Source organism: Tachysurus fulvidraco, chromosome 10, assembly GCF_022655615.1.
Source record: "Tachysurus fulvidraco isolate hzauxx_2018 chromosome 10, HZAU_PFXX_2.0, whole genome shotgun sequence".
Lineage (NCBI taxonomy): Eukaryota > Metazoa > Chordata > Actinopteri > Siluriformes > Bagridae > Tachysurus > Tachysurus fulvidraco.
The window spans coordinates 16,277,845-16,298,734 of record NC_062527.1 but is presented as its reverse complement, the minus strand read 5'-3'; the positions used below and the strand labels follow the sequence as shown (position 1 = coordinate 16,298,734).

General features: G+C 41.7%; 1 protein-coding gene across 8 annotated transcripts in view; it reads right to left on the bottom strand.

Annotated features, from left to right (window-relative positions):
- The window catches only part of med12 (mediator complex subunit 12), a 45,764-nt gene extending 25,142 nt beyond the window's left edge, over positions 1-20,622 (bottom strand). For 5 of the 8 annotated variants that reach the window (XM_027165096.2, XM_027165099.2, XM_027165100.2 and 2 more), the window contains exons 1-16: positions 20,326-20,618; positions 13,402-13,506; positions 11,997-12,188; positions 11,259-11,418; positions 10,950-11,125; positions 10,696-10,806; positions 10,270-10,542; positions 8,380-8,526; positions 7,565-7,664; positions 5,295-5,431; positions 5,018-5,149; positions 4,768-4,894; positions 4,289-4,518; positions 4,142-4,201; positions 2,351-2,524; positions 1,280-1,424 (exon numbers count right to left, since the gene is read on the bottom strand). In XM_027165096.2, coding sequence (XP_027020897.2) covers positions 1,280-1,424; positions 2,351-2,524; positions 4,142-4,201; positions 4,289-4,518; positions 4,768-4,894; positions 5,018-5,149; positions 5,295-5,431; positions 7,565-7,664; positions 8,380-8,526; positions 10,270-10,542; positions 10,696-10,806; positions 10,950-11,125; positions 11,259-11,418; positions 11,997-12,188; positions 13,402-13,506; positions 20,326-20,424 — 2,368 coding nt within the window. In that variant the 5' untranslated portion in view covers positions 20,425-20,618. Of the gene's footprint in view, positions 1-1,279; positions 1,425-2,350; positions 2,525-4,141; positions 4,202-4,288; positions 4,519-4,767; positions 4,895-5,017; positions 5,150-5,294; positions 5,432-7,564; positions 7,665-8,379; positions 8,527-10,269; positions 10,543-10,695; positions 10,807-10,949; positions 11,126-11,258; positions 11,419-11,996; positions 12,189-13,401; positions 13,507-20,325 lie in introns of all 8 variants that reach the window. The other 3 variants (XM_027165102.2, XM_027165098.2, XM_027165097.2) reach the window with 3 other exon arrangements.
- Positions 20,623-20,890: the final 268 nt, after the last annotated feature.

The window sequence follows — 20,890 nt, the reverse complement described above, 5'->3', positions numbered from 1 at the left end:
GCAAACAGAGAAAAGAAAACACATTAACATTTAAAAAAAAAAGGTAAGCTTTTGTTACAAAAATGTGCTCTGTAAGGTTGTTATGCTGCGGAATATTGGGTCCATGATGATGATGATGATGATTATTAGTCTGGTATAAAGTGTGGTGGAAAAAGCACTAAGAAAATGATTAAATGGATTCGATAGCAACAGCATCAAAAGTCAACGACTGAGCTTGGCTTTACTCTCGCTGACAGGGCCAAACATTTGGGAGGGAGATAATGAGCAAATAAAAGGTTATTAGGATGGAAATAGCCTGCAGATATGCAAATCCTACAATGACAGCTGTGGGTCAGTGCTCGGCATGAACGTGTTTGGTTATTAAGAGAGAAAAATGAAGAGGAAAAGCTGGGGTAGTGGGTGGAGGGGGGTGAAGGAAGAGAGAACGTGAGGGAGACGGCAGAAGAGAGTGACAAACAAAGAGACAGTGCTAGAGAGAGAGAGAGAGAGAGAGAGAGAGAGAGAGAGAGAGAGAGAGAGAGAGAGAGAAAGCGATGGGGAGACAAAGGAACAGAGAGGAAGAAATACAAAGTTTAAAGTGGAGCAATCCAAAATTGGAGGAAAAAAGTAAATAAAATTTAAAAAAAAAAAAAAATCATATGATGGATAAAACATGGCTTAAAATCGAATATGCAAGGAGTGTTCGATGTGAAAGAGTATTCTAATCTAATCACAACAGTCTAAACACAAATGGCAAAGTGGGTTGGACAGAGGATCGTCCCTTCTGCGACAGGTTAGAACACAAGTTTATGGTTGCCTCCGATACACTGACGGTCGCTTCGATTTTTAGTAAAACGTCTTGTGGATCGTTGGAGTTAAAACTTACACAAGGACCACACAATTTTCAGTGAAAGGAGAAAACATCAATTATTCATACTGACAATTATTCATTAACTTTATTAGAAAGCAAGCATGGAATTAGTTTCCCCTGGGGCTTTAATAACTTGTGTGAATATTTAATAGGTGTTTGTTTAAAATCATACCTCAAACAAATGAGTTTGTCAAAATAAAAAAATCGGGTCATTTTTTATCAATTGTAAATGTGAGCGTTTTGGCTTGTATTTATTAGAATTTGTGGAATTCTTTAAAGAATATCGGATAATCTGTGGGTCTGATGGGTCAATTAAAGACAGATCTGCATTTAAAGCATAAGGCTTCATTAGACTGAGACAATGTACGAAGACGGACCCCAGATATGCCTGCATCAAGCACCTTCTGCAGTGTGTGTGTGTGTCAGTACCAGTCTCTGCTGTGCTCTTGCGGTTCAGCACTTTCAGGATGTCTTTGGTGATCTTCTTGATGGCGTGCCGAGCCTCATCTCGCTGCTTGCCCACTCCGTAGAGAACCACAAGGCGCTGGTTGCATTCGTGACTGGCACTTTCCTCCTGCATACATGAGTCATGAACACGAACAGCTCCGGACATAAACACACACCCATTACTCCCATTCCTTACAGCTTTCCACATTTCTTTCCTTGCCCTTCGATTCATTCATTCATTTCCTTTTCCTAATTTCCTTTTTCTTCCTTTTCCTTCTTTCAATTTCATCCCTTTCCATCCTTTCTGCTCATACATAGCTTCATGTTTTGAATTGTCCTTCTCTTCTTTCTTTTACCATTTACATTTATGACACCCTTATCCAGAATGACTAACATTTATCTCGTTTATACAACAGTGCAGTTAAGGGCCTTGCTCAGGGGCCCATCAACTTACAGGTCTTTGGTATTTGAATTCAGCAGCATCCGATCAGTAACCCGATGCCTCTGAGCTTCCACTTTCCTCGCCTTCCCTCCTTTGCCTTCATTTTCCTTCTGTGATTTTTCCATCCTTCATCCTCTTTCTTTTTCCTTCATTCCTTAGCCTTTTATTTTCCTTTATATTTTTCCCCTCTTACCTTGATTTTTCTTTCTTTCCCACCCAGTCATACTAGTAATTGCTTTATTCTGGTGAGGTTCACGAGGATCCAGAACCTGTTCCAGGAACGCTGGGAATACACCCTGGACGAGATGCCAGCGCGTCCCATGGCGCCATGCAGACATACATTCACTAGGAAACTAGGATTAATTTGCTTTAGCCAATTCACCTACAGACAGGTTTTTGAGATGAGGGGAAAAAAACTGGAGCACTGCTGGAGAATTGCTGGAACCTGGCACCATTTCTATCTTAAAAATAAGAAGTGTTGATTTTTTATTGTCTTTCCTAACATTGGACCAGACAAGTTGAGGCAAATACCTTCTTTTTTCTATCACTTTGCCACACGGGTCTGTACAATGACATTACTGAACATGCTTTAAAGGGGGAACAGATCTCACCTGAGGGATTGGGAAGTGTGTGGCGTACTGGATGTGCCGTGGCTGCTCGTACACCTGCGGGAAAGTCGGGTCCAAACCCTTCTCCTTGGCAGTGCTCTTCCCATCCTGCTCTGGAGCAGCTTTTTCTGGAGAGGGGCTTCCTTTTGCCTCACAGTGCATCGGAGGAGAAAACATCTGCTCAAAGACAAGTGAGAAGGTTAAGTTTCGACATTAGAATAGCGGTCTTCTCGGGTCTAAAAAAAAGCTACCCCACCCGAAGTGACCCGAAGCACTTTTTACCCGGACCCAACGTGCATAATTTATTTATTTATTTTTTAAGAAAGACCCGACCCATGACAAACCCGGAAAAATTGGACCCGAGTCCGACCCGACAGCAATTTTTTTAACCCAACTGGACCCGAATGTTGCGTAACTCCACACTAAAGTAACTGCTACAGCGTGGATTCAAAATTGATTGACAGGTCTGTTTCAACGAAAATTAGCTTACTGCCAGCCACACGTCAACAGCCACATGTCGCAAGCGGTCTTGGCAAACAGAGGAGAGGTTGGAAAAGGACTCGAGTCGATGCACACACACGGGAAACAGTAGTTCGGGTCTTCTCGGGTCTGTTTTCGTAAAAACACATTCATTTTAAATTACCAGAGACCCGATGCCGCTATTATTATACCCGACCCGTGTCCGAGGTACACATGAAACTTTTAGGGCCTCTGGTTTTGGGATCTAAGTGGACCCGTGAAGACCTCTACATTAGAACACAGAAAAACTATGGCAGAAAAGCTCCAATTAGCTGGATGTAGCATTCTAACTTGTGTATCACTAATATGTGTATCCAGCTAAAACATGTGTGAAAATTCAGGCAAATCACACAGTATATAGTAGTATTTGGTAGAGCTGTGCGATGAATTGTTATTATCAATTAATTCGAATTTGTGGTTAAACACCCCCCCCCCAACAAAAAAAAACTAAAAACAAACAAACAAACAAACAACAACCACCCCCCGCCCAAGGATTCACCACTGGGTAATGCGAAATCCAACATGGCAAGAGAGACGTGGTTTCTTCAGTCATATGGAAACGGTTCGGGTTCGCAACTTCAGATGTTGAACAAGCTAAATTTGTCTGAAGTTTTTGCCAATTAAAAGGAAACAGCATGACTCATTTATTCCAGCACCTCAAACAGGACCACTTTGTTGAACGTGTGTGGAGCTGCGAGCTAAACAACACAGCAGCAGCTGAAAAAGGCTAAAAAACAGGTAAACAAAGAGGACACATTTTCCCACTGTATCCCATATGAAAAGCAGGGGCCTCGATGGAAAGATATTACTGATGCTGTGGTGCGTTACATTACTAAAGACATTCTGCCCATATACACAGTTTAAAAAAAAGCCTGGATTTAATCATATGCTCAAAATAATCAACCCACGATATGAGCTTCCAAGCCAAAAGTATTTTCAGAGCTTGTTCAAAAATAAATAAATAAATAAATAAATAAATCTATCCTATAGTCTCTGGCATTTTATTTATTTAATTTATTATTATTTTTTAGATAAATAAATAATTGTTTTGAAATCAAAAATCGACTTTTTCTCAAAAAAAAAAAATAAAAATCAGGGATTCAATGTACAGGACATATCACCCAGCTCTAGTATATAGTATAATGTGTGTATATAAGTATATAAATAAAATAGTAATCCAGTCAGATGCATAACACAAAAGTATATAATCGTCTCTGGTAAAAACTAATCCAGCTCTTAAAGAAAATGTTGTTTGGATCACATTTTATAACCCACCTCATCAAAATTAGCGCTGGAGTTGTTATCAGTTTCCATGGGCTCAGACAGACCAGTGTCCTAGGGTAGAGAAAAGAATTACATTTCCCAAACGAGTCTTCATAAGCTATCCAGGAGACACTCAGCTCAGAACAAAACATTACATGCCTCCATTTTAACCCCGCTTCCAGTGTCCTGCTCTTTGCGTTCTGATTCGTCAGAGGGCTCGTCGCTAGGGGAACGTGGGCGGGGAAGGTGGGAGTCTGAGGCCAAGTCACCACGGGAGATGAGTGTGCACATGTAGATGTTGTGGGAAAAGACGTCGTGGCGGATGAGCTCGCAGAAGAGCAGCACCAGGTTAGAGAACTCCACACGCTCGCTCTCATTACCAGGCTCAGCTACACAGAGGGACACGAAGACAGTGCGTGAGGTCAGATGTGTGATGGTTTATTCATGACTGTTAAAGCTACCTAAACAATAAAATATACAATCAGAAAAGCAGCTACCGAAGCACTGAAATTAGGAAGAAACAAACAAACAAAAAAAAAACCCGGAGGTTTTAAAGTCACTCTGTGAGGCAAAGACATAAAATAAGGTACATGTGTTTATAATGCGTAAATGAGGAAGCTTGTGAGAAAGTGACTCACTAAGGATGGGGGCCTGAGTGTCCAGGAACTGCAGCAGAACATCCTGGAAGACGGGAAGAGTGGCAGCTGAGAGAGAGCCAGAAGACACCGAGCCCTTCTCATCCACCACCTCTGACTCTCCACACCTCTGTGAAGGAACAATAAACAACGAGAATGTGTTGATCTATTCGTATAGTGAAATCTTCGAGGTAAAGCTAGAAAGCATTTATATTTAACAAAATCTTTAAAGCAAATTGGTAGAAGTTCTGACCTCTGCCTCGATCTCGGTCTGCCTCTTCTCTAACAGCTTGGCCACCACCATGGCCCTGTGCCTCCCTGAGCGTTTACAGCACACGGCCCACTCGCACAGCAGAGTGACCACTGCGTCATCGTCTGGACTCATCTATAATAAGAAGTTTAAAAACACACACGTTTTCCTATAGAAGACATGCAAGTAGTTGGGAAAGTACTTAAAAAAAAAAAGCCAACAATAACAGAGTATTCTGCAAACGAAACAGGATTGAAAAGGAACCGAAATGCCTTGTTACCTCGTGTCCATCTTTACTCTGGCCTGACCCGAAGATTCGGTTGTAGAGCGAGTCCAGAGAATTACTGAAGTCAGACTTCTCAAAGCTGTGGTTGTCCAGAACCTCCAGTGTGTGCAGCACCCGACCGATTGTGAAGCCTGTTCAGACACACCGATAGAAAACACGGTTTCCACACAGATGATATACAGTGATACCTCGTTTATCGCGGGTAATGGGGACCGGAACCCCTCGCGTTAGGTGAAAATCTGCGAAGTAGGATTGGCCCCAAGTTTGACCTTTTCACTGATGGTCATCATCTTCCTATTGGGCGCACTAGAGGAATCTTTCGCAGGGGCACGGTGCTTAGGAGGCATTGTAAGGGCTTAATGAAAAGTTAATTTCAAACACAACACGTGAGACACAGTTGACAGCGTGAACGAGTGTGGCGAGATACAACAAGGGAAGAAGCTGGGAGAGGATGCGATGATGCGCAGCCTATCAGCTCAGATCTCGTGCCGGGTACCAATCATGTGCCTTGTCGGAGTGCCCGTGGGTATGTACAAAGCCTTTGAGAGATTTTCCCTCTTTGTCTGGCATCCTGGGAAACCGTTTTTATTTTTCGATGAATATTTTTGAAAAATCAGCGATGCACTGAGGCCATGAAACTTGAACCGTGAAGTGGCGAGGGAATACTGTACATCAGAAGGATCGTAAACAACTGCTTTCTAATTTTTTTCTTAATGTGGCTTGATGTGACCACATGAAGGACAAATGTTTTATCCCATATTATACCTTATTATAATAATAATAATAATAATAATAATAATAATAATAATAATAATAAATATATATATATATATATATATATATATATATATATATATATATATATATATATTAGTAATGGGCGATATAAACGATATAAACGATACAACATTGGCCTACGATAGAGATTTTAATTCTATTGCACTATCGCGATAATGCATGTTGATGACGCAATCTACCCGCGAAATTTAGAGCCACGAGCTGCAGCCGGCTGCAACGAATCATCATATTCGTCATCTTGAATAAACATGGCTGAAAGCGTCAGCGAAACAGAGGAGCTCGTTAAAAAGACCGGTGCAACATCTATTATTGGTTTGGATTTAAGCCGTCCGACGAGCAGCAGAAAAATATACTCTGTAGAGTGTGTGGGGCAAAAGTTCCAGCTAAGAGCGGTAACATGACTAATCTGTTCTACCACCTCAAAACTACACGTCATTGAATACCAACGGCAATGCAGCCAACCGCAAGATCCAGTACGAAGAACGCATGAGAGAAAGTACAGGAACTGATCCAAACCTCAATCTAACAGTCATTTTCAAAAGGTACTCCTTATATTTGGAAGAGCTAACAGGCTAACGCTAGCGCTAACATGCTAACACCAGACAGTTTTTCCTGTGCTTTGCATATTTTGTGTCCTTTAAGAAAATAACTACATTTGCACTTTTTACTGTATATATGGCATGGCACTACTGTAAAGAAACTTTTATACTTTAAAAATTCTCTTTTAGTTGACGTATATGTTCCTTATACTGAAAGTATTTTACTTATTTATTTTGTGCTTTCATTTAGCACTTGTTTTCATTTGAAGTATGTGCACTACACTTGGAAGAATTTTCTTTATTTAAAATAGCCATGCCTAATACTGGAAGTATATCCCTAATTCACAGTGTCCATTTTTTTATTAACAAGACACCAGTTTTAATTTCATTAGGAGAACAAAATGTTTAAAAGCAAATGTGTTACCTCGGCTGCAGGTTTGAAATATGCTTTTATTCAAAGTATCTGTGCATTTACACAGAATAATTTTCTTTGCCTAATTAATACTGGAAGTATTTTCAGTACAGTGTATGTTCCTTAACTAAAAAGACACAAGTTTTTATGTTCTCTGCAACTTGGGTGGCATTTAAGAACCAAGGACTTGAACTAAGTATAGTGCCTTTTAGAAGGAAAGACTTATTTATCTGCAACATTTTGTTGTATCATTAGTTTTGCTTTTTCACAATAAATGTTCTCAAAACGACATGTTTCTTTATTTCTTAAAAAATACATTTAGCAGTTTGGCTTTCCTAAGGGTCTGTGTAACCTGTTCTGAAATAGTTCTATTATAATTTATATATCGCAATATATATCGTTATCGCAAGAGGCTGTAATGTATATCGCAATATGGATTTTAGGCCATATCGCCCATCCCTAATATATATATATATAAACAAACAAACCATTTAAAGAACTTGAATTGAACTTACCTGCTGTTGTTTCTTGACATTTATCAAAGGACCATCGAAACTCCACCGCCTGGCCCCTCTCCTTGACCTGCTCTTCGATTTCTCGCAGTTTAGCACGGACCTGTGTGTGTGTGGGGGGTGGGGGGGACGCAACAACAAAGGCACAGGAAATGAAACCATGTTCCTCGGTCCTCCTTTGAGATCCTTAGAGATAATTAAATCTCGTCCACCCAACTTATCTTTATATTAGATCGTTCAGTGATGAAATCTCAAAACCTCGAAAATCACTTAATAGTATTAAAGTACATTGTTTCTATTTATCATCTGATCAGTGGTGTTGCGCTACTAATTGGAAGATCCTGCGTTTAAAACTGGGCCCTTGAGCAAAGTCCTTAACCTTAACTGTTGTATAAATAAGATAAAACGACGTTGCTCTGGATAAGAGCATGTGATTATTTTTCTGGGCTGACAACTCTGATCAGACATGGACTTCTGCTGCTGAACTCTTTTCTGCTCACCGTGGATGTAAAGAGTGGTTATCGGAGTTACTGTTATCCTCCAGGCTCTCCTCAGAACTGCTGCTATCTGGATGTTTCTTTTTAACATTAATCTGTACCAACTCTACAGACTGCGGTGTGAAAATCTCAGTAGATCAGCAGTTTTTGGAATCTTCACATCAGCCTGTCTTGGCACTTTAGTCTTCTGATTGATGTGAACATTAACTGATGCTCACAACCTGCATTTGAATGAGTTTATGCAACCTGTCTTGTGTGCATGTATTCTCAAAGACAAAATAATTTTACTTAAAGAAGAAACTAAGAAGCAGGATATCGTACCTGCTGGTTGAAGGTGCTGTTGGCGCCTGGCATGGGCAGGTTCGAGGGTGCGATGGGCAGAAGGTCCAGCGGAGATCCCGTCTTATTCCGACTGTCTGTAAGCGAGTAGTGCCAAACCAGAGCACTAGGACAGCACAGCACAATGCTCTGCACAGGACAGAAAGAAGAAAAACAAACAATCACTGCACTTTATCCATAATTAGGAGCAAATTCAGACCATTACTCCACACTGAAATGTTGAAAGAGCCGACGATTCGGCTCTCATTTACATAATTCTAACTAGAGCCTATGGGGCTGTCGTTACGAGCTTCATTACAGCGCCTGCTTGATAAATGCCTTTAATATTAACTGCTGTGACTTGAGACTTGGACACAGGGTTCTTATGAGAAGTGTTGCTCTTTATACTTTGTCCGGACTGCTTGTGAAAGATTTCATACAGTCTTTACAGAACAGTTAGGGACAAAACATAATTTCCAGAACTTTCCACCCACAATATGCCATGAATCTATATCTCCAATTTCGTGGGGGTTTGCTATCTACTTAGAAGCAAAGCAAACAGAAAATAAAGATTCTTGGGTAAACATAGTGATTTTCCAACAGCTATCTGATGCACCGTTTCACATGACTTACAGCATACAGTATTTTCCGCACCATACGGTGCACCGAATTATAAGGCGCATGCTAAAACATACGGTCTACAAAAAAAAAAGGTAACAGAAGCAAAACAGTTTAGTTGAACTTTATTCTACTATTTAACAATACACACACTATTTTTTAATCAATCTTCTCCCACAAATCCATCAAAGTCCTCATCTACTGTGTCTTCTTAACTCTTCGAAGTACATTTTTTTATTTTCTTGCTTCCTCCACTTCCGAACCATACATACATTGATGTTGAATTCTTTCAGCTGCTCTATTCCCATTTACAACCGTGTAACTGATAGCATGTAGTTTGTATTGTGCCTCGTAAGCATTTGATTTTTATTAGCGGATGGCAAACCAACTTAAGGTGCATTTACCGCCACCTACTGGACTGGAGTGTGGAGCGCATAATGGTTAGGAAGAAACAAATGTTTTGCAACATACCGGTAGTTATACTGTACCTACCGGAGGCGTGGCGGAGGTAAGCGTATGTACTGTACGTATTACGTAATGTTCTCTGATTGGTTTATCGCTGCCAGTGTACGTAGTGTATGTATTACGTCTCTGTGTCCGCGGAAACGGTCCGACAGTCAATAAAGCAGAGCGCTTACCAAAGTCGCACAACAACATTTTTACAGATTTATGGAACTCAGTGCACACATAATGCGCACCGGATTATTAGGCGCACGGCTGATTTTTGAGAAAATATAAGGCTTTTAGGTGCGCCTTATATTGTGTAAAATACTATAACACACAAATGCTGAACTAAACAAAACAATAATAAAATATGTATTTTGTGGTGCTCATTAGCACAGTGTTGCTTTTGATGATGTAAAATATATTTTTTTAAACGTGTTATTTTCAAAAACCCAACAAAATTATGATGTCTTACCCCTAGAGAGGTTTCATTGTGATAAAGCGGTTATGATATTAGCATCGTCATGCTTTTGTCAACAATCAGCTCTCATTTTTTATATTGAATCGCTGTGGATATTCTGCCTTTTGTTCGTGAAACTTACAAACAAGGCTTTACAGAATGTTTCAGACACAGATTTCAAGAATGCTGATCAAACTCAACTTTTCTTCCCTGCTGTGCCTAACAATGGCCTTATTGTGCTCTGTACTGACAAGGCAGTCACTTTTAGTGTCATAAATGTGATCCATCAAGTTATGGGAGCTATCCATAGTTTTGCAAAATTACACTTCTCAATAGAGGATCTTTGTTATTCCATAAAAAGTCATCTGCACCTGGAGCATGCAGCTGAGGCCGAACACCACGGGCCGATGCTGGGGGCAGATGTAGAAGTCGGTGAATGGTGTCTGGGGCTGGGTGGCCCCTGCAGGCTGGGATGTGGGGGTGGTGGGAAGAGTGCTGCCTGGCTGACTGGTGATGCTGTGTGGTGGGTGTCCTCCTGAACTGGGTCCTATACTCCCATCACTTAACAGCAAGTTTAGGCGCCGTGTGCAGAAATACGCCAGCCTCCTAGACAAGTAGGCTGACTGCACAAACTCCCCTGAATACTGGACAGGAAAAAGAGAGATGGTGATCATTTTAAATGGGACGGAACGACGCAATAATAAAGAGGACAATAAAGGAGTTCTGAAGCTGTACAGGGCAACACTGTGTGTGTTTGTGGTAATTGCACGGCGTGGTCTGACGCTACACAGACCGACCTGTAAAAGGAGTGGCAGCAGCAACTTCAGAAGCTCGTCCTCTCCTGGGCGAATCTTTTCAAAGCATTCCAGGACCCACGTCAAGAACTCGTGTCTGTCTAACATACCGTCCTGCAAAACACAAGAGGTATGCATTAGGCTCCCAAATTAGATCAAAGTCTTTAACTATTGAAAGTTCAATTTTGTGGCCTTGTAAGCACCACTCTTCTGGGAAGACCTTCTAATGGATGCTGAAGAGTGACTGAGAGTCTCACCTGAAACATGAACATTGCCAGTTTCTCGTTGTACTCCCACTGCTTCATCGCCGTCTCCACCTCGGCCGGAGGAGCGGGCAGAGGAGAGCCGCAGCCCTGGCTGGGAGACTGCCGGTAAAACTCGGCAACCTTCTGCAGCTGCTCGCTGAGGTACTTTGTAATGATCTGAGTCCATTCTGCAGACGTTGGAGAAAACCGACAGACAGTCTAATTACTGAGCACAACCATGAAAAACCATCATGTGATAACGTGAATACGTTCAGAGAACGCTGGGGAAAATTAACATGCACAGTGTACGCGCACACGTACCTATGCAGGGGTCGATGACGTGCCTCTTCTTGACTTTTGTTTCGGTTATGGCAGCATGATACGCGCAGGTCATTTTAATCATCCAGGCAGAACGCATGACTGGGACCAGGTATTTGGCCAAATATCCAAAAACCTCCTCTTTCTTACTAAAGATAGGGACCTGGCGCACGCAAACAGACAGCACATTGTTAAACAAAAGCGATTTTTAATAAACAAACAAAAAAAATAATAAAAAAGACAAAAATACACAACTGCGATCTGTTTTCACTTTTCCCCCCTAAGGTACATTGACTCAAGAAACGGGAACTAATCGATATATCAAAAGGTTTCGCTGCAAGAGAACGGATTCTTGGCCAGAGAATTGTGGCTGTCTGGCAGAAAGAGCCGGTGACATCAGGGGCTCTGGGCAGGATCATTAATTTGCCATGAAAACATATAGTATAATAACTCACGCTTTACCACAGCAGGGTTGACTTATTGAATAAGAAGGAGCACATTCATTTTTTAGAACAGCACAGCTGTAAGCGTCCAAAGAACGAGACAAGTTTCTGTATGAAAGTGTTGGGTCTTATATTTCAGCCTTCTTAGAGTAAAATGTGTGTAAACAAAGTTTGTTACAGCTCTGCTATAGGTCCATGTCTCCATTTTGTACTTATATTTGCTGAATAAACTTAAAACAAATAAACATAAAATAACAAAAAAAACAAACAAAATAAAAGCCATCAGATGAAATCCAACCTTCTTAGCCAGCTGAGTGAGCGGTTTAGTTCCAGCCAAATCTGTAAACCAGTTGTTGATGGAGCTCTGTGACCGTGCAGTGACCAGCCAGAAGTTGTCCTTCTGGTTGACCTGTGGCTTCCTCTTTCCTGTGTCTGGGAAGGTGTTGCATCGCAGTTTTTCTGCAATGATGCTGCTGAAATTTGAGCTAATCTAAAAAAAAATAATAATAAGGAGCAATACAGAGGTTCAGATCAGCTTGGTGGAAGACTTGTACCTTTCTCTCTCACACCCACAGTGTCTCACACCCACAGCGACAGACACACCCACACGCTGTGCGACAGACACACCCACACGCACAGCGACAGACACACCCACACGCACAGCGACAGACACACCCACACGCACAGCGACAGACACACGCACGCACAGCGACCCACACGCACGCACAGCGTCCCACACGCACGCACAGCGACAGACACACGCACGCACAGCGACAGACACACGCACGCACAGCGACAGACACACGCACGCACAGCGACAGACACACGCACGCACAGCGACAGACACACGCACGCACAGCGACAGACACACGCACGCACAGCGACAGACACACGCACGCACAGCGACAGACACACGCACGCACAGCGACAGACACACGCACGCACAGCGACAGACACACGCACGCACAGCGACAGACACACGCACGCACAGCGACAGACACACGCACGCACAGCGACAGACACACGCACGCACAGCGACAGACACACGCACGCACAGCGACAGACACACGCACGCACAGCGACAGACACACGCACGCACAGCGACAGACACACGCACGCACAGCGACAGACACACCCACAGCGACAGACACACCCACAGCGACAGACACACCCACACGCGCAGCGACAGACACACCCACACGCGCAGCGACAGACACACCCACACGCGCAGCGACAGACACACCCACACGCGCAGCGACAGACACACCCACACGCGCAGCGACAGACACACGCACAGCGACAGACACACCCACAGCGACAGACACACCCACAGCGACAGACGCACGCACAGCGACAGACGCACGCGCAGCGACAGACGCACCCACACGCGCAGCGACAGACACACCCACACGCGCAGCGACAGACACACCCACACGCGCAGCGACAGACACACCCACACGCGCAGCGACAGACACACCCACACGCGCAGCGACAGACACACCCACACGCGCAGCGACAGACACACCCACACGCGCAGCGACAGACACATCCACACGCGCAGCGACAGACACATCCACACGCTCAGCGACAGACACATCCACACGCACAGCGACAGACACATCCACACGCACAGCGACAGATACACCCACATGCACAGCGAAAGACACACACAAGTTCAATGTGTGTTGCTATAAGGAACCTACCTTAGAGGGGTTAAAGTTGACATTTTTAGCACTTCCATGCTCATCCCCTGACACGGCTGGCTGGTTATTGAATCCCTGCTTGACATTCAGAGCAGTCAGTTCATCCTAAACAACAATGAGAGGAAATCTTTCAGAGACAGAGCACAGAACTGCAAAGGCTAATAGTAAGAGTACTAAGGTTTAGCTAAAGCACAAATCATATGTTTTAATAGAGCGGAGAAGGAACAATGGGTGGAAGTCTGGAAAAATCGATCTGTGTTTCTATCCCAACGCTAATAGTGGAGCCAGTTCAGCACAACGTGACAGTCTCTACATCTTATGCCCGTTTTCCACCGAGGCAGTCTGAGTGCTGGTTCGGAGCCAGAGCCTAATTTAGAACCAGTTCTTTCTGTTTCGACCGCCAAAGCACCAACTCTGAACCAGGAAAAGTGGTTCTTAAGTAGCACCAAAACGTTGCTGGTCTAGACTTAACAACCGCTTGCGTCAGGAGCTGTGGGCGGGGCTACTGTTAGCGCATTTGATAATGTACCTTAAGTTTACTAATGTTTAATACATTTTTACTTTACCGTGATATGATACATTATCAGCACACATGATAGTAGGTAGCTATATGCTAAGGCTAATTTTTTTCTGTGTTAACGATAAAATAATGTTATGTACTTTATCGATTACAACCTCCGTTTATACAGATTACACGGAGCCGCACGTACACGTTTTATTTGCCGCGTTTGGATGCCAATGTATGTTCGTAAAGCCATGAGCATTAACAGTAAAGCAACATCCGCCATTGTTGTTGTGTTTGTGTTTGCCGCTGCTGCGCTAACGTTGCTAGGACACGTGACACGTATACAGTGACGTCACACTCGGCGCTGTGATGGCTCTCTAGCCGGTGGAAAGGCAAACCGGTTCTTAGAAGGTTCGCCATTGGAACCAACTTTGAACCAGCACCAGCGCTAGCTCTGAACCAGCACCCGGTTCTTTCAGGTGGAAAAGAGGCATCACTAAGGCCATCCTTAAAAATATTTTGGTTTGCAGTAACTGTTAAAAAAAAAAAGGGTCGGTAAGTACATCTATTTTTTTTTCAAGTTTCAATGAAAAAAAAAGGTACGATTTTGGTGATGGTGATTACGTTGGTATGAATTTAAACAAATTAGCATATCGTGACGTCACTGACTGGGTCTTCAACCCGTGCCTTCAGGCGCATCATTGCAAACCTTATTTTGATGCTGGGCACAGTTTTTCCAGAGCTTCATGCCAAGTTAAAGCGGTGTCAAGCTGTTTTAATGAATTTTTTTAGATGTATTATGGTGCCGAACCCGTATGACTTTGAACAGTGACCGCAAACATTTTGTTTTCTGCAGCCACAGCCATCATTACCAAGCGGGAACCATCGACTCTGTGTGTATGTAGGCCTAGGCAATTTATATATTTACAATACTTACTAAAATATAATCAATATTATTTTATTGCTTCTGTATCAGTTGTTTGAAGAGTAAAAAAAAATTGGTCAGTGTTAACGCAAATTTACAACCAGCAAGTCAGTCGGACTTAAAGCAAAAATAAATTAAAAAAATTGAGTCGGTCCTAAATTGACAGGGTCAGTCGGGTTACGACAAACAAGAATATTTTTAAGGATGGCCTAAACAAACTAACAAAACTACACACATACAATATCCTAGACCAGTGCTGAGTACGAACACTAACGGTTTTCCCATTACAGCGAGTTCATATTCATTTAACCTCATAAAGCTACTGAAAGCTGTTCTCAATACACCACTCATCTGGGATACAAGATTAGTAAAGACTTATACTGCACACCGCAGGTTTGTAATTAGAGACCCAGCTCATGACAGAAATCATTTAGACGGCTAAAGGTTTTAATGAGATACAGAGCTTGTAGGTATGGGCTTGGGGAGACTGAAGTGTCTTCACACACACAAACAAACAAACAAACATTTTTTATATATATGACACTTTCCTGGCTTTCTGCATTTATCTCCACCTCACACAAAGGACCGGCTTAACACACAGCAGTGAAAACAGTCCGTCTGTCTGTCTAAAGGCGACTAAAAACGTGCAAAATACGTGTGATTTCCTCATACAGTGGATGTGATAGAGACTTTGACTTCGATAGTGAAATCTCATTATGAAACAGACACGACCAAAAAGAGTTCTGTTCTTAATCAGATTCCAGCTGCATCGACACAACAGACGCGGACACAGACGAGGCGCTCAAAGTTTTCAGTTGTTTAAATGACTTAAATGATATAACGGCATTACTAACAAGTGATGTGGCTGATGAAACAACGCCGACTGAATGAATCAGCGAGTATTTCCGCAAAGATGTTAAGCCACGTTGACACACACACCGATTTTATCACTGCAAGTTGCCAGTAGGCGTTTATACTCCCGGTTGCCATGGTGACAACATAAGAGTGTGGCGCTGCATTCAAATTGCCAACAAAACAGCGTTCGTGCTGTTAAAAATAAGAGATTCGGAGATGTAAGCAGTCCCCTGCTACATTAGCCCACATGTTTTTGGCTACATTCTAATCTGTCTGTTTGTTGGTCTCACTATTTTTTTTATTGTTTTTATTTTTTTTTTTAAATCTTATTCGAGAACATTCTGTAAAGATGCATGTACAAATCCTTTAATTTCCATCCTTAGTATTGTGCACGAAAATAACACTGCCACGAAGTAAATTGGACGGCATTGCCTTTACTTCACTTTAAGTGAGGCGCTTGATTCTAATCGATTGGACACGGTCATTTCCCCCTTCGTTTAAACAGTGAGCCAGAGATGTTATAATTCTTGAGTTAAAAAGAAAAAGAAAAGAACAAAAAAAAAGACTTGATAAATGTCCTTTCATAAATTATTTGCAAAACCAAGTATAATTCTAAATGGACGAAAATGAACGAATCGCAGTTCGCTTTGCAGCTGTACGAGGAAGGGAAATCGACGTTCTAGTTGAGAGTCACATATTGCAGGCTAACACATGGCATAACTATGACCTAGTTTAAACTTGTGAATATAAACAATAATATTTTATACACGTGAGAGATTACAAAAGACAAGTGGTGTTTAGAAAACACAAACTTCAAATAGAAGTGCAAATGAAATCGGATTATTTCGACCCACGTCAGTTTACCATTTACTAGCTGTTGTAAAATATTCTTTGTGATCATGCTAATTATCATCATCGTAGCTACAACACCGTCACAGTGCTTTCGCGTAACTCAGACATGATCAAGCCTTAGTACGACTACAGGGTCTAGAGAGTGGAGGCGGAGTTAATGTGGGGAAATGAAAGCAAAAATAAACAAATTAGAAACACCATTAGATAAACTTCCTATTAATCCCACCTGGGGAAATGAAAGCACTCCAGCAGGCAGTGCACAGCAGTGTTGTATAAAGTACTAGAAAGCAATACTTGAGTAAAAGTACAAGTATCGTACTGGAAAAAGACTTTGGTAGTAGTGAAAGTCACCTTTTAGAATATTACTCAAGTAAAAGTCTTAAAGTATCAGGATATTTACTGTACTTAAGTATCAAAAGTCATTTTCTGATATTTAATGTACTTAAGTATATGAAGTAAAAGTAAAATTTCAGTGATTTTCCGTAGGCATAAGATCAGGGCCGGTTCTAGGGTTTCATCTTTTGGGGTTTTAGCCCTCAGTGAGAATTTAAAACAAGAAGAGTTTTATATTATATATTATATGACTACATAGTAAGCCAAAAGTTATGGTATTATTAAATGGCAAAAGTGGACACCAAAATTTTATGCATGATGTTATGATGCCAGTCTTGAATCAAATCAGTTCATGTACAGTATGTGTGCATTCTCTACAAACAGTTTGTCCAATGAATGCAGTCATTGATAAAATATTCACAGAACAAATTCCAAATCAATAAATGTTATTTTTATTTAGTATTGATACTGCATTAATATTTTGTTTGTGCTATCAACTCTGATAATAAGTAGTGACATTTCACTGCTTTTGGTTGCCGCCGTTATAGATAAACGCCTCCAGCTCTGACTGTGCGTATCTGTGCTTCTCCGTAGAGCGTGCATGCGGACGTGCAGTGACAATCGTAGGAGCAGTGATTGGCCAAACCTCCCTTATTGCAGTCGCACACATTTCTTATGATTTTATTTTGTAGTAACGAGTAACGAAGATGCTTATTGGAAATATAACGGACTAAAAGTATACATTTTATCTCGGAAATGTAGTGGAGTAAAAGTGAAAGTTGACAAATTTAAATAGCGAAGTAAAGTACAGATATGTGAAATTTTTACTTAAGTACAGGAACGAAGTATTTGAATTCCGTTACATTACGACACTGGTGCATCACTATAAATATAAACATAATAAGAGCACAAACTGAATGGCAGCAGCGTGAGGGCAGTGAACAGGTGCATGTCCAAATTGTGTGAACTGGTATAGCTAATAACCCCAAACTTATTACTTATACTGTCACAAACCTGTGCAAGAGACTGGAAGAAGAACGGATTGAGATCACACCTGAGCAACATGAGGAACCCGTGATGTCCTGCAGCCACGCTCAATTCACTTGAAGCAAGGGCCTCTACACGTCCTAATCGTTTGTGACGGCAGTAAACCTCAAAATTTTACATTTACGCCATTTGACAGAGCGACGTATAAAGGTGCTTTGGAGCCTCGATCAATAAATACATTAACACTGATTCACTAGGTTACAGACTCAGGATACCACCAAAAACCACCACTAGTACTCTGACCTTTTATTTAAAAAATACATAAAAATAACCCAAAGCAAAAATAAATAAATAAACAAACAAAAACAACACAACCAAGTTAAGCATACAGTACACAAAAGTCAAAATCCGGCCTTAACAGAAGAGAATAAATAAAATCAGGATAAAGAGCTAAAGCACACTAACTGTATTTAGTTGTAATCTTTTCATGCTACAGTGGTTAATGTTCTCTACTTTAGATCACTGTATTTTCCACAACATAAAGTCTTTTGTTGAAGTGCTTTAATTATTTAGTGTTATACCAACCGCTTATATTCCTTCACGATTTCTAAACAAAGACGATTACAAATATCATTACACTACTATTAACTATTATTATATTATTATTATTTGAGAGTCACAAACAGCTGGAACTAAATTGGCCTATAAACCTGATTCTGATAGAAACCTGTTTTGATTTTGGAAAGTTCAGAAGGTTAAAAACAAATAAATAAATACATACATAAATAAATAAGTAAATAAATATTGCACACGGCTCAACAAAGTTTTTTTTTTTGTTCTGACAGGGCATGTAAATTGTATTCAATTTTATTTGCATGCAATATTCAATAATAAAAAATTAATTAATTAATTAATTAATTAAAAGAAAACCCTCTGGATCAAATAAATATTTAAATAAAGTGCATTGCTATATAGTTTAGATGTAAAAGACATTGATGAGGTCTGTAAATTTTAAAAGAAATCTGTACTGCACTGTCCCTTTAACTCCCTTGAACTCCTGAACTGGGACATTTTAATCCATGAATTCACATTTTCACACAGAACATAAAGATATTCCTGATTAAAAGTGAAACTACACACAACCGCCGTGTGAACATGTAGACCCTGTAGCCAGCCTAAATAAACAAGTGTTATACATGACAAGTACACACACACACACGCACACACACACACACACACACAGACACACACAGGTGTTAGCATTAGAGCTAGCTAACTTTAATCCAATTCTGCTGCTAGTTTAGCAAACTGGTTATGTTTATTACTGCAACAAAAAAACTGACTGCAGCTGTGACTATAATACAAGAGTAATGTTTAGTAGTTAGCGTGTGGCTATAGGCCTGTGCGCCTGCCTCTGACTCTCTGTCTGTCTGTCTGTCTGTCTCTTTCTCTCTGTCTATCTGTCTGTCTCTGTCTCTCTCTCTCGGTCACTCGGTCTGTCTGTCTCTCTCTGTCTCTCTGTCTCGGTCCGTCTGTCTGTCTCTGTCTGTCTGTCTCTGTCTGTCTGTCTCTCTCTGTCTCTCTCTCTCTGTCTCTCTCTCTTTGTCTGTCTGTCTCTCTCTCTGTGTGTCTGTCTGTCTGTCTCTCTCTCTGTGTGTCTGTATGTCTCTCTGTGTCTGACTCTCTCTGTGTCTGACTGTCTGTCTGTCTCTCTCTGTGTCTGACTGTCTGTCTGTCTCTCTCTGTGTCTGACTGACTGTCTGTCTCTCTCTGTGTCTGACTGACTGTCTGTCTCTCTCTGTGTCTGACTGACTGTCTGTCTCTCTCTGTGTCTGACTGTCTGTCTCTCTCTGTGTCTGACTGTCTGTCTCTCTCTGTGTCTGACTGTCTGTCTCTCTCTGTGTCTGACTGTCTGTCTCTCTCTGTGTCTGACTGTCTGTCTCTCTCTGTGTCTGACTGTCTGTCTCTCTCTGTGTCTGACTGTCTGTCTCTCTCTGTGTCTGACTGTCTGTCTCTCTCTCTGTGTCTCTCTCTGTGTCTGACTGTCTCTCTCTCTGTCTGACTCTCTCTGTGTCTGACTGTCTCTCTCTCTGTCTGACTCTCTGTCTGTCTGACTCTCTGTCTCTGTCTGACTCTCTGTCTCTGTCTGACTCTCTGTCTCTGTCTGACTCTCTCTTGTTTTTAGCACCGCTGTTGAGTAGCTAGCTAACGCTAACTAACGATACCGTATTTTTGTGCACAATAAATTCTCTCTTTCTCTGCCTCAGTCTCTCGCTCTGTTTTTAACCCCGCTGTTGAGAAGCTAGCTAACGCTAACTAGCGCTAGCGCTAACTAGCGCTAACGCTAACAGCTAATGCTAATTAACGCTAACTAGCTAACGCTTACTAACGCTAACGCTACCGTATTTTAGTGCACACTTTAATTATCTCCCCACTGGACAAAGAACGAACCCAATCAGCTTCTCACCTCTTTCTGCTTCGGGTCTTGGGGATAAACGTCCGGAGGACCGAGTCTGGGCCGCTTCAAAGGCCGGTGCTCGTAACTCAACATACCGAACGCAGCCATCGTCCCAGCGGCATAGCAGCTGCCCCAGGCTGCTTGTCCCCTTTCCGCTTCAGCCTCACAACAGCTCACGATACGGATCAATTCCCTCGGAGTTACTATTTTACCAACCGTTTTCCCACAAGCCCCGCCTCCCTCAATATTATTGGCTGATAATCACACTTCTAATGTACAATTGGCTAATGGCTTGTAAATATCCTTTAGTAACTGACAAATACTAGCGCAGGAGGCGGGATTTTGAAGAATACGGGTGTAGAAAAAGAAAAAGAAAAAAACGAACAAAGCTCATTTCCGGTGCGATGGAATTGTGGGAAGACGGTTGACAAGCCAAAAGACCCGTATGTGTTGCCTGGAGAAGGGGTTCTGTCAGGGTCACTGCTGAATGGACATGTTTACACAAATAAATCAATAAACAAACTAACATACATCACGGAATGATGATTTACTCTTATACAAACTATTACAAACT